The sequence below is a fragment of the Ceratotherium simum genome, chromosome 11, assembly GCF_057802395.1.
Source record: "Ceratotherium simum simum isolate JZ-2026a chromosome 11, ASM5780239v1, whole genome shotgun sequence".
Lineage (NCBI taxonomy): Eukaryota > Metazoa > Chordata > Mammalia > Perissodactyla > Rhinocerotidae > Ceratotherium > Ceratotherium simum.
The window spans coordinates 9,552,288-9,567,253 of NC_141910.1; the positions used below are offsets into that span (position 1 = coordinate 9,552,288).

The 14,966-nt window shown below is 35.7% G+C and overlaps 1 protein-coding gene across 1 annotated transcript; it reads left to right on the forward strand.

Annotated features, from left to right (window-relative positions):
- Nucleotides 1-260: 260 nt before the first annotated feature.
- LRRTM4 (leucine rich repeat transmembrane neuronal 4) lies at nt 261-14,646 on the forward strand. Its single transcript, XM_014792721.2, has 3 exons — nt 261-446; nt 9,273-9,639; nt 11,465-14,646. The coding sequence occupies exons 2-3, from the start codon at nt 9,636-9,638 to the stop codon at nt 13,015-13,017; spliced, it is 1,557 nt and encodes a 518-aa protein (XP_014648207.1). The 5' UTR covers nt 261-446; nt 9,273-9,635; the 3' UTR covers nt 13,018-14,646.
- Nucleotides 14,647-14,966: the final 320 nt, after the last annotated feature.

The window sequence follows — 14,966 nt, forward strand, 5'->3', positions numbered from 1 at the left end:
AATACAAAAATACAAACAGACAGGCTCTTTGAATATTATTAAATCTACCAGGGAAAACACTGAACATGCATTAATTAAATATAAATATATGGCTATACCTATAATATATGGATATTGATATGGACATACATACATTTAGTACTCAAAATAATCTTAGAAATCATATGTTATTATCCCGTTTTTTTTTATCACATCAGCCCTGAGCTAACATTTGCCAATCCTCCTCTTTTTTGCTAAGGAAGACTGGCCCTGAGCTAACATCCGTGCCCATCTTCCTCTACTTTAAATGGGACGCCGCCGCAGCATGGCTTGACAAGCGGTGCGTCAGTCCACACCTCGGGATCCAAACCCCCCTGAAGAGAAGCCTGCGAACTTAGCCCCTATGCCACCAGGCCAGCCTCAAAGACAGACAGATCTTTTTTGCTCACTGATACAGTGCATACTCAGTAAGTATTTGTTAAATGAAGAAACAGCTAATAACGCTACATTAGAATGCAAAGCTGTTTCCTTTTTACTTCAATATTCATGTTCTTTCTAATATACTGTTTTGCTTTCATTTGAGAAAATGTACCAGCGTGGCAGAAAGAAAAAGAATATTGATTAATGGTGTTATTTAAGGCTTCATGCATTAGTTGATACAGCATACCTGGTTGGGCTATTTCAGTCAAAACTATTCTGTATAGTACTTCACAGAGGACCGTACACAAATAGGCACTATCATATGATGACAATGAACATAACTATCTAGTGAATAATTGTAAAACTTGTGTTTATGGAAGATATTATAAACCACACTTTGTAGAAGGCCAAAACCAATCAATAAGAGCAATATGATGACAATTACCAAAATATAATTGCTAGAAATGTCAGGACAATATGCAGAAAATAATAAACATTAGTACTTACTAAATATATTTTTTTACCAGCTATATAAGCGTGAATACTACTGGCAATATTATAGTAGAACTAAGCACTTTATAGATCTTGATATGTGTTGCTCTCATTATTTACTTAACCCTCAAAATCTCTCTGCTATACAGATTTGTGTTACCATCCTCTTCCTTATAGAAGATAAACGTGAGATGTAAAGGGCAAAGAGAGTTATCGGCATGGCTCAGACACCAAAAGGAGATTAGGGTGTAAAATACCTACTTGCACCAATCAGCCTCCTGTAATGGAGGTCTGATTGGGTGTGTTTCTGTAGTCAGGAAAGATACTTAGTTTAAAATTATTTACAAAGTATGTCAGATCTTTCTGTATAAAGTTAGAAACTTGATCAATATCTGAAATTAATTTGTCATAATTTAGAGTGAATTCAACACTCTTCTGGTACCATCTTCTATCCTTCTGATCCATATGTTTCGCAGAAAGAGAATTATAACCATATAGAAATTATCAAAAAAGTTATAAATTTATCAAGCTATGTTTTTTCTGTGTTACTTTTGGTTTTTTTTGGTATGAGTATAGATTTTTTTCACACCGTTGTAATCAATAAAATGAATGTCATTTTGCTTTTGTCATAAAAATTATTTTCATATTTTAGTGGGTATAAATATTTTATTGATTATGTCGTGTTTGAGTAACATATTCTAATTTTTTGAAAGTTTATTTTGTGACTTATTTTTTCTTCTTTTTCTAGTAATACTGAATGAATATGCTTGAATATTGTATACTATTACTTTAAGACATCCTAGAATGGGAACACTAGGTTAAAGGCTAGGAATGTTTCCATGGATCTTGATACATACTGCTAAGTACATGACAAAATAATTATCCTAATTTATATTTCCACTATAGGTATAGGTTTGACAACCACGGAAAAACATGTGCAATATAATTTAAAACACAACATCTGATAATATAGTCAGTATGTGGTTTATCTTTTATTTCTTTTCCTATTAGGAATATATATTTTATATGTTTTTCTAGTCTGATTTTCTGAATTTCTGATAGCTTATTACTCCTATCTATATTGTAAGCATTTTTAAATATCATATGGAAACAAAGCCTTGCTCTATTGTTTTCATTTTCTTTTCAAGTTTTTCACTGAAGCAAAGTCGTGCATTTTTATATAAGAATTTGTCAGTCCTTTTATCCATGATTTCTTATATCACCTCGAAGTTTATGAAAACAACAGACATTGAAGACAAACAAATAATTATAAATAACTGAGCCAAGAGTTTCTTCTTGGTAATGGAATTTCTAATAGATGTTGCCACTATTGGCTATAAGAGACAGAAAGCTCATGTTATGTAAATGACATGATGTCGTTGCACATGCATCGAGTTCTAGTCATAGCTCTAATATTAAGTATTTGTGAGATTTTGAAAAGACTATTAAGCTTATCTTAATTTTAGTTTCTACATCTGTATGTTTAGACATATCAATGTTGCTTAAACCATATACACTGAGAAGTCAATTAGGTACATTATTGGCATATCATTAAGCAAAATTAAAGTAAAAAATATCAGAGTAATATGGCTTTATAAAAAGTATTTTCAGTTCAGTAAAATGTATTCTTTTCTATGATGGTGACAAAAAAAATCTGTATAATTACATGAAAGCCCCTAAACTAAATTTCACATTCTACTGTTTTATCTAGTTCACTACATAATCTTCCATTCAACTCTTCCCAATTTCCGTTTAAATCTATCTATAGAGTAATTAATTTCAACTATGTTCAATTATTCTTGTTTTAGGTTTATAATTTGGGTTTGATTCTTGTTCACAAATTCTATTTATCTGCTGAAATCCCCTATTTTATCACCTATTTTTTTTAAGATAGTGACCACAACTATTTTTAAGTCTGTGTCTGATAACTCTAATATTGAATCATCTGTGAGTCTGTTTCTATTTTGTTTGTTTTTTCCCATTATTTATTCATTATTTATTGTTTTCTCTGCTACATTCTTCTCCTTTGTCCTTCATTTTGCCTGGTTCACTCCTACTCATTCTTTTCACAAATATATGAGAGCATTTTACTTGAAAGTCCATTAAAATGTTATTTTCAAAGATTCCTTTCCCAATTCTCCCATACAAATTATCTCTCATTATTATGTTTAATAATATCTTCTTTTTTCATTTACTAACATTTGTCTGATCCATAAATTATGTATTCATTTTTGTTTTTATTTGTTTAATGTCCAATTTTCATCCACCCCAACCCTCATTTTATCATGTTTCACATTATCATTATCTACTTATTAATATCCTATAATAGGTTATCAATTTATTTTTCTTATTTGATAAGTCACTTCACTGGTTAATAAAATGAGACCCAGAAAGAGTCCATTTTTGTGTCTATATTTCAATACAACTCTTGCTGTGACTGTATTAAAAATATGAACATTATCCTAATTAATATATACATTGCACTTAAAGGTTTTCTGTATGGACATCAAGATTCCTAGATTCAGCTGAATATTATACGTTATTTATTTATTTATTTATTTTGTGAGGAAGATCAGCCCTGAGCTAACATCTGTGCTAATCCTCCTCTTTTTTTTGCTGAGGAAGACCAGCTCTGAGCTGACATCCATCGCCAATCCTCCTCCTTTTTCTCCCCAAAGCCCCAGTAGATAGTTGTATGTCATAGTTGCACATCCTTCTATTGCTGTATGTGGGACGTGGCCTCAGCATGGCCGGAGAAGTGGTGCGTCGGTGCGCGCCCGGGATCCGAACCTGGGCCGCCAGTAGCAGAGCGCGCGCACTTAACCGCTAAGCCATGGGGCCGGCCCTATACATGTTATTATATGCATAATGAAATGTTATTTTTCTTTAGATTTTTAACAAGGTAAGTAACTAATTATCACTACGATCAGAAATGAGGTACTATTAAATCATGATAAGTAAATTGAAAAGGGAGACAAGGTCATTTATTTTGAAAAAAGATGATTCAAGGTTCCTCTTCATGTTGAAATGTTCATAATTAAAATATGTCTTGATGATTGCATTATTTTTAAGCCTGTGCATGTATGGTTTGTTTTTCAGTGTGTATGTGTGTGTATAGGAGAGAGTAGGCAGAACATATTAATTTTGCTTTTTTTACCATTTAAGAATGACGTTAGGAAGTTTAGGAATATTGGGTGAATCGGAGTAGGAAGAGCTTTGCATATTGAGAATAAAGTAAGCATAGGTACCATTCGAGCAAGAGCAGAAGGTTACTGGGTTGTTATGTTTTATTTTGTTTTGTTTTTGCTTTTTATTTATTATTTTTGTTTGTTTATATGTTTGGTTGGTTTATGTATTTATTTGCATGGTGTATACTTTTTGCTCCTAATATCTATCACTACCCCTTATCTCATTTACACTTCTAACATAAATAATCTCTGTAATCCAGTAGTTTAACAGGGCGTTAGAGTCCTAGGTTCTAGTCAGAAGAAGGAGAAAGAGACCTTTTCTCTTGACCACCTGGACCTGGAAGTGATACATATCACTTCTGCTCAGAGTCCGTGGTGAAGATTAGTTACATGGTCCCCACCTGGCTGCAAGGTGTGCCCTGGCAGGGCAGCCACTTTTTAATGATGACTTCATACTTTGGAAGAGATGCACACATAATTTTTCCTCCCACTTTAAATACATGTTTTTTAAGAAGCTATTCCCAGCACTGCTTCAGGGGTAGAATACATGACCTTTATGTAAACCACCCAGAGAGTCTCAATCCACTGGACACAGAATATTATTCAAGTGTGGAAGAAAAAGACTCCACTAGAGTCACTGCATGAATATGACATTTACTACTGGTTCTTGAATCTTAATATGTATGACACTGGAGCTACTGGAGCTATCTAGAAACCAGAATTAGAATGGAAATAACACACAGGAAGTTAGGCCTGAGAAATGGACCAAAGGAAACTGGATACATTCAATTTCTGGATCAAGCTATATCTGACTAATATTTCATTTGCATGAATTAAAATAATTTTCTATTTTATTTTTGTTCAATTTGAGTTAAGATTTCTTTCACTTGTAATTTTAAACTTCTTAACTGACACAGCCTTTTAATTTATTTTTCTTTTTTTTTTTTGGCGAGGAAGATTAGCCTTGAGCCAACATCTGTTGCCAATCCTCCTCTTTTTGCTGAGGAAGATTGGCCCTGGGCTAACATCTGTGTCCATCTTCCTCTACTTTATATGGGACTCCGCCACAGCACGGCTTGATAAGTGGTGTGTCGGTCTGTGCCGGGAATCCGAACCCGTGAACCCCGGGCCCCTGAAGTGGAGCACGCAAACTTAACCACTATGCCACCAGGCCAGCCCACACAGCCTTTTAATTTTTAATTAAGGAGATCAAATAATATTTTAGGAAAGAAAGAAGATATTGAAAGTGACATTGATTGTGATAATAGCAATTGATTGATTACTTGATTTATTGATTGAAACCAGGTCATCACTAGCATTTACATGCTCAAACTGGTTCACTTTTGGAGCAATAAATATGTAGACCACTAGACATGGTGTTATGCTGGTAAATGTTTAAGAACTGGCTCTCCAAGCATTATTCCAATGTGAATACTGTCTGATATTTTTGTTTACATTGATGAGTAAGCAAAAAGGAAACAACAAAGACATATTCTGGAATTTCGCTTGTTTGTCAATGATGTGTGACTTCTTTGCTCAATCAGATAATAGTTTTCAAATACTGGAAAGATATTTCTCAATTTTTGTGTTATTTATAATTAAATGGCTATAAAACAGTACAGTTTTAAGTTTAATCTGTATTATTAATATTTTCTTCATCACTTTCTTAAGTCTAGACACTCAACAAAACAATACATCACACCTTGTGTTTTAGCTTTTGCTGATTTCCTTGGTGTAAATACTCCTACCATGGTCAATTTGAAATTATCAAGGTAAGATCAATGAATGCTCTTTGAGGTGACAAAAAATCCTGTTATACTTAGTTCATAAAGTCTCAAATCAGTAAATGAAATGATTAAGTCCACCATATTAATCAATACCTCATATTTCATATAAAGCACAAGCATTGCTCTCTCTGTTCCAGTGCAGGACCAGTTGCAAGTGGGCCATCAGCTACCTAGGAAAAAAGAGGAAGTGTAGTCAGCTTCCCTCATTTTTGCTTACCTCCTCCCACGCTTACTCACCGCTGTTTCTGACCCTCTCAGGAAACTTCTTGGTTGACTGGTACAATTGTAAAAAGGGTTTTTGATCTCTGGGCTTAGCAGATGTCAAAGCGTGTTTCTCTTTCTCATGGACACACTGAGGGATCTTTAATAGCCACATTAGGAATAATGGACCAAACTTCCCATGACAAGGATGACACATTTCTTCTTCATCTATCTAGTGCCTATCCAAACTTCGTCGGCTTCTTTTTGTTTTTTGTTTACTTGTCTGTTTGTTTGGTCAATGCACTTACACAGACTCTTTCTGTTGGGGGTATCACCAAGATTCAAAATGGCTTCAAGCTGATTCTTTCTCTCCCACATAGCCCTCCTTTCTTGGATGAAAAACACTTGTACATATTTTTGTCCAGACAAACTCTGAAAGTGAAAGCCAATCCCAACACTACTTTAACTCTTCTTTGTTCTGGCAAACCTATCTCTTCTGGATTTCTCAGACAAGAATCAGATACCGTTCTATAGTGCTGGGCTCACTATTGGAAACACATATCAAATTCTTCATGTAGCCTGTAGAAGTCCCTTTCAGTACAATTAAGCTGAGGAGCTGACATACTCCCCCTTCCCTTAGGTGAAGGGTGTGTGTGTGTGTGTGTGTGTGTGTGTGTACACATGCATGTGTGTAGGTAACATCAGGACAGCTCTTTCCAAAGAAATCTTCCACACAACATCCTTTGTCACTCTCAACTCTCCTGACCCTTTTATGTTCTCACAGTGTGTTCAAGAGACCTGTAACTGATTTTTTTATATCTTGTAAATTGTGCATATGATCTAGTATCTACTTTGGAATACAGCATCTATTAGATCTTAGTACTTCAAACGAGACTTGCATTTTAGCTGGTTAATATAGCATGAATGTGGATAACATCATGAGATGTTTTTCAATCTACTATCAAAAGCTGTTCTCATATCCTGTATTCAAAGGAAAATGTATACATATATATGTATATATATCACACGTACCACATAGTCATCACTTTTAAAAAATTAGAAAATACAAATAGACAAAAAAATCATAAAAGATGAAATACATCCAAAATCCATCTCCCAGGAAAATTTGCTCTGTATATTTTATTTTGGCCTCATGCAAATAAAATTATGTACAGAAATAGACTCCCTTTCATCATACTCTAGTACTTGTGTTCTCTGCCCCACCCTGCTTACTTTGTACATTACACATTCCCTATCAGCAAATAGAAACCATTTTAATTTTAATGGCAGCATGTGTTCTATTTCATGAATATATTAATTTTTTCTTTGCTAATCCTCTGTCATTGAATATTTGGGTGGGGTTTTTGTTTTTCTGTAAACTATACTACTATGAACAAATTATATGTGTATCATTTGTGTTTATTTATTTCCTAGAAAGGTATACCCCTTTCATTAACCAAATAAAATAGCCTCTTTTGGTGTTCATTTGCATTTTAATAGGTATTAAGCCTCAAGCCAAAGACATACATTTCTAAAATAGAAATTCAGGTATCAGTTAATGGGAAAGGGATATATTTGGAGGACATATTATTCCTTTCTGTTCCTTGAGAAATCTTAGTAATTAGACAGTTGCCTGTGACTGCCTGTTCATAAATCTGAGTCAAATTATATATGTTATTCATATGACAAGCCCTCCTTACTTATTAAAATTATATATGTTATTCATGACAAGCCCTCCTTATTAATATTTTGGCAGATAATCTAAAACCAAGAAATATTTCTAAAACTATTCATTTCCAGTGATCCACAGCAATTCTAGATGCTTATGTAAAATTTATTTAAACTTCTCACACCTGCTAAAGTAGGTTAGCAGTCTTACCTGGCAGTCTTTCTCTATACTACATTGGTTCATTCTTCTGGATTGTTCCAAAATTTATTATGTGCCAGAGGATTATGAAATAAACAAGCAAAGAAGAGAAACAAAATGGAGGTGATGCATTATATTTTTTTTTCAAGGTTCAGTACAAGTTCAAGGAAAGTGTGTCTAGGTTTTTTAAAATGCATATCTCAGGTATTTTATCATTTCATCCTTCCTAATTCTGAGGATATTCTGCAAACTTGAGAGAAATACAAAGATGATGTAGCATTCACATGTTTGTGTTTTCTTGAAATTACACATTATGAAAGTGACTTGCATAGGAAAAGAATTGCATTATAAATGTAGACAAGTTTAAGAAATGACTGCACTAAGGATGTCATATTCTACCCTTATCTCACTAACATTTAGTTTCTCTTAGTTGCCTTCACATTTAGTAATATAGTATTTAAAAAACTGCTTTGTCTAAAAATGTGCATTTTTAGAAAGTAATTATCTAGACTGTTCAATAAAATGCACATAATTGCAGAATATATTTTATTATCAGGGGTTGGGAATTTAAAAATTAGACTTAAAAATTTTAAATGTGACTATCTTTAAAAATGATCTAATTATGTTTTTCCTTTGGGTAAGATTGTTCCTCTATGTGATTTGCTTAAAAAATGTAAATAAATAAAACAAACCAACAGCAACAAAAATAAAACTCAAGTTATGTCTGTTGTTGAAAAAACGTAAGAAATCTCTTGCGGTATGTGCAGCGAAAAAAAAATTCAGGTTGAGGCAACTTTTAAAAACTACTAATTGCATAATATTTAGAGAAGCGGTATCTTACTTAATATTTGATATCACTGAATGGAACTCCTTGGCATAAACCTTTCATAATTTGTATAATTGGAGAGAAAAAAAGTGATCCTGTGCCTTTAATTCTCCTTTCTGAGAGAGGGAAGGCTGCACACCACTGACAGGCTCACTTGTTCCCGTCTTTAATGTGCAATCTGTTTTCTCCAGCGGAGGGCACTCAGTGTATCACAAACTCAAGCATTAGCACCAACAAGCTCTGAGCATCATCAGTCTCTGGAAAGCCTTCTGAATTAGACAAGAGCTGCCTCTCAGCACAGCTACAAAACACTTTAAACCTGACCAGCTAAATGGATAAACCTAGCCTGCATAGCTTTTAAACTGGGGTCTCATACAGCACAGGAGGCCCACTTGCTTCAAGAACTGAAAATCCAGAGGATGAATTGCTTTATCTGGGAATGGCAAAAGCCAGCACAATAAGGAATGCCAGGTATTCTGAAGATTTTCTCTTTTTTTCCTCTCTTTTTACAGAGAAGTTGGTTACCTCCGAGATGGGCTGTAGCTCTTTTGCACAGATTGCCAATTACTGCTGATGGGTCTCTGGTGAATTACACAATGGTCCTCAGAGCCTAGAGGCCCTCCCCCTCCCCCCGCAAGGCTTCCTTCTCCCCGCACCCCCATCCCACCTCATGCTGATTTTTTTTCATATATGTATATATATTTTTTTGCCTGTCCTCTTCGGGGAAGTTTGTATGGAGCTTCTAGCTCACATGCGAGATCAGAATGGTGTGAATGACAGCCGCACTGTGTCATGAAGGTGGTGTCGGTTTCAGCCCAAGAGACCAAATAAGAAGAAAGCTGAGAAAGGGGGGAAACGTTTTTGGATGACAAAGGATGGGTAAGTGAACTTTAGTTGTTTCTTTCTTAGCAAACCTGATCCTCTTGGCTTCCTATCCTCAGTCATGGCATTAGCTGATAAAAGACGGAGAAACAGGCAAAAAGCAGCAACCTCTGAGTTTGCCAGTTGACTCACTATAGTTGCTATTATATTTTTAGATCATTTTCCTCTTTGTAGTTTTTTTTTTTAATCCGTAAATGCATAACGCGGACTTAAACAGACTCTAGAGGAATATCTTGAAGACTGTCTCTACCGTATGCGTACCTACAGCTTGGGAATTGAGCTTGAGATAAATGTTGTGTTTGCTTCTATTTCTTGATAATATTAACCATGCTTGTATTTCTGGTTGCTGTCAGGAAGATTGTTCACACTTTACTGCGTGTGTGTCGGGGTGGGGTCCTTACTTTATCAGAGGTCGCACAAGGGCTTGTTTTATCTTTGAAGCTGTATCCTGAACATAGCTTCCAAATTTCCAGCAGTCATTTGCCAGTCTTATTTTTTCAAGTGTGACTGGCTTTCCCCCCCGTCTTTCTCCTGTATGGGAGAGCTAGAATGTATTTCAATGAGTCTGTAGCTGGCAAGAGGACAGAGAGCAAGATCGGGTTTCAAATAAAAAAAAAAATACTTAACTGGTTGAGGCAAAGAAGGAGAGTTTTTTGATTAGGGGTTTGGCTGATTGCCTCTTGGTTGAAAACATGAATATTTAAGAGAAATAAAGAAACTGCAGTACACGGTAGGATTTTTTTTTCCCCACCGCTAAGAAATAATAAATCTACTGTTGACAGAGGAAAGAAGTCCCTAAACACGGTATGACTTGGAAATGCAGCATAAGTGCCAATAGATTGCAACTTTGCAGGTCTTCTGAAGTTAATGGAGGTAGGGGAGAAAAAAAAGTGAGTGAGAAATTTGAGCAGGTCGGGATGAGGGGGAGGGGGATAACCGGTCTGTTTCTCTCCCTATTTATGCCTGAAATTTACAAAAGCAGCTGTGTTAAAAATAACAGCAAAACTAATACTACACAAGATTATTTTGCCTTTTATGCAAATGTTTAATTAGAATTTAACAGTCTTAACTTTGGAGTATCCTGTGTTATCAGTAGTTAGGGCTATGAGCCGATGTATGTATCACTGGGCAGGAGAGCCTCACTAGGCAGCTTTTCCTGAATGTTGAGAGCATGTATGCTCTTTAACACCTGGAGAGTACCTCGCACTGTTATTAGTCTTCATACCATGCTTCATTGGCTGCCTATACTAGTCCCAATGCCATTTTTTCAGAGCTCATATATTGTTATTTCATTGTGCAATAAGGATACAATTTCAGGCAGGGCAAACTTAGGTTACCTTGACAGCTTACTGAAGCTCCTTTGCCAATCACAGCCTGTTTGCTAAACTCAAAAGGAGGTACAAGTATGGGGCTTACTATGTCACATTTTTGCCGTTACTGGAAGAATTAGAACTCTTCCTTTTGGTACTGGTGCTCAACAGAGTGACTAGCTAAATAATTATTGTTATTAAAATGTCGGCATTAAGTGATAAGATAGGCTCTGTGCTTTTCAGTGTTTGTGTACAAATGAACTCTTGAAATTCGGGGAGGCTTTTCTTACTTCTAGGCACTGTGGTGATTTGAAAATCAAGGAAGAAAGAATGAAACCTGAATAGCAAACATGCAACACTGAGGAAAATAAGGCTTTAAATGTTAGGTACATTGTTCTCAAATCAACTGTCCCATAGCTACGCGAGATGAAATACCCCTGATATTGGTAAGCTGATGGTGATGTATATTAATAGCTTTACAATGTGCGTTTGTCTTCTGTTTAATGTTGTAGGTTTCCATTTAATTACGCAGCTGAGAGGCATGCGTGTGGTGCTGGTGCTACTTCCCACACTGCTGCTTGTTACGCTCGCAGGGGCTCAGAGAGCTTGCCCAAAGAACTGCAGATGTGATGGCAAAATTGTGTACTGTGAGTCTCATGCTTTTGCAGATATCCCCCAGAACATTTCTGGAGGGTCACAAGGCTTATCATTAAGGTTCAACAGCATTCAGAAACTCAAATCCAATCAGTTTGCCGGCCTTAACCAGCTTATATGGCTTTATCTTGACCATAATTACATTAGCTCAGTGGATGAAGATGCATTTCAAGGGATCCGTAGACTGAAAGAATTAATTTTAAGCTCCAACAAAATTACCTATCTGCACAATAAAACATTTCACCCAGTTCCCAATCTCCGTAATCTGGACCTCTCCTACAATAAGCTTCAGACGTTGCAATCGGAACAATTTAAAGGCCTTCGGAAACTCATCATTTTGCACTTGAGATCTAACTCACTGAAGACTGTGCCCATAAGAGTTTTTCAAGACTGTCGAAATCTTGACTTTCTGGATTTGGGTTACAATCGTCTTCGAAGCTTGTCCCGAAATGCTTTTGCTGGCCTCTTGAAGTTAAAGGAGCTCCACTTGGAGCACAATCAGTTTTCCAAGATCAACTTTGCTCATTTTCCACGTCTCTTCAACCTCCGCTCAATTTACTTACAGTGGAACAGGATTCGCTCCATCAGCCAAGGCTTGACATGGACTTGGAGTTCCTTACACAACTTGGATTTATCAGGGAATGACATCCAAGGAATTGAGCCTGGCACGTTTAAATGTCTGCCGAATTTGCAGAAATTGAATTTGGATTCCAACAAGCTTACCAACATCTCACAGGAAACTGTCAATGCGTGGATCTCATTAATATCCATCACCTTGTCCGGAAACATGTGGGACTGCAGTCGGAGCATTTGTCCTCTGTTTTATTGGCTCAAGAATTTTAAAGGAAATAAGGAAAGCACCATGATATGTGCAGGACCTAAGCATATCCAGGGTGAAAAGGTTAGTGATGCAGTGGAAACATATAATATCTGCTCTGAAGTCCAGGTGGTCAACACAGAAAGATCACACCTGGTGCCCCAAACTCCCCAGAAGCCTCTGATTATCCCTAAACCTACAATCGCCAAACCAGACCCCCTCCAGCCCACCCTTGAAGCACCAAGCCCTTCCCCAGGGTTTCAGATTCCTGGCACAGAGCAAGAATATGAGCATGTTTCATTTCACAAAATTATTGCAGGGAGCGTGGCTCTCTTTCTCTCAGTGGCCATGATCCTCTTGGTCATCTATGTGTCTTGGAAACGCTACCCAGCCAGCATGAAACAACTTCAGCAACACTCTCTTATGAAGAGGCGGCGGAAAAAGGCCAGAGAGTCTGAAAGGCAAATGAATTCCCCTTTACAGGAGTATTATGTGGACTATAAGCCTACAAACTCTGAGACCATGGATATATCCGTTAATGGATCTGGGCCCTGCACATATACCATCTCTGGCTCCAGGGAATGTGAGGTATGAACCATGATCCTCCTAAAAGCATTTCTACTGCGGGGAAGGAGAGGTAAATGTTTGAAGCTCTAGAGGTGTCTCTAATCCCTAGAAAGATTAATGACCCTTTTGCTTTTGGGTTTTGCTCAGTGTGAAAGGTTACTTAATTAAATTACAACCACCAGGAAATTGACTGCTTTTTTTTTAATGGTTGAAACGTGAAGGAAGTTCATTCAAGGATGAGATTAAGTTGGAATAAAGCACTATGTTAAAACATCTGTTTTTTAACAGTTTGTATGCAGGGGTTGGACTCACAAACACACACACAAACAAAACTCTTTTCATTCTGAAATTTATGTCTGGTTCTTGTTGTTTGACTTTTGTAATGGCGTAAAGAAGGAGGGGCCAGCTTAATTTAAAAACAAAGTGATTTTACCAAAATTCTAGGAGGTAACGAAGATTTAAACCAAAGAGCAATTTACCCAAGGGTTGATTTTGTTGTAAATTTTTAGTTTTAATCAAAGCATGCAACAGGGATCTCACAGGGAAAACTGTTTTCTTGTTACTTGGCATTTAGTTATTATACCAGCATAGAGAATGTCAAAGGCCTACTGTGTAATTAGTGATATTAGGCTTTTAAAGGTGTCTTTCTTTTTTTTCCTTCCTTCCCTCTTTTCTTCCTTCTTTCCTTCCTTCCTTCCTTTCATTTTTTCCTTCTCTCCTTCCCTCCCTTTTTTCTTTTTTTTAACTGGACGTAGATCATTTTTCAAAGGTTTTCTTAAGTGCTGGCTATTTGTATGTAATCAGAAGGAAACTTAAATTCCATGTTTTGGCTTTGTCCCTGGTAACTAAAATCAGGTCATGATGTTGTGGATGATTTAGCAATAACATAATGACAGGCATAACAGGGACTGTTTGTCAGTGTTGCTGTCATCCCCAAAAGAAATAATATATGTTCTTGTTAAACTTACTGATGCAAATATTTATAAATAAAAAGAGAGAGATTTGAGTTCTGGGTATTCTCTCTTTCTGTGACATTAGCCTCAAATGAAGGCATTTCATGTTGTGCTATTTTCATTTTCATGAGAGTAAATTTGGACCCAGTTTCTGATTATTTAATTTTAGAGATCACTTATAGGATCATGTTTATGAATAGAAAAATAGTCACAGATTTCCGACTTGTAATAAGTAATATTGGATGCAAATTATTCTTTTTTTTTGGTAAAGTTGATCAAAAAGTGCCAAGACTGTGACTGCCAAGACCTTGTGGCTGGAATAAACTAGAGAAGAGAGATTAAGTTCTGGCACTGTGTCGTCTTAGTACCGATTTTAGATGATTACTTTTTCAAAAGAGAGTTTTAATGAGTATTTAAAGACTTTGCCTTGTTTAATACTAGTTATAACAGTTGGAAAATATAATTTGCTCTTTGATAATATATACTCAGATCTTTCCATAGTTCTAAATGTAGATGCTAATGAAAATGTTTTCAGACAAAGCACTGAGTTTGAGATAATCTCCAACTCAGTATAATTTGGAATATTGGGCTATTCTTTACAGAGTTCATTTTCTCTTTTTTGTGTACAATTGAAAATAAGAGAAGTAATCCCAGATAGTAAATCCCTAAAAGAAACCTGTATAAGCAATTGCCTTTAAAAATTGAAGAGAATAAAAGATTTTATATAAAAGTCTAACAAGACTTGATGTTTTTATTGCAGGCCGACATTTATACAATATACATGAATATTAGTAAAACAAATTTATCATGTTTTATTCTAGATTCTCCTTATATTTTTTGATCCTCTTAAAAGCTAGTAATATAAAAAGAAAAGGAAAATTCAGTTCAATTTCATTCATTTTGTTTTAACTTTTGTAGTAGAATGATGATTTTTACTTATAAGAATCACCAAGAAAGAAGAAAGATTCTTAAAGAACTAGGACTTGAGAATAATGGTTGTAAAAGTTTTCCAGAGATGTTACA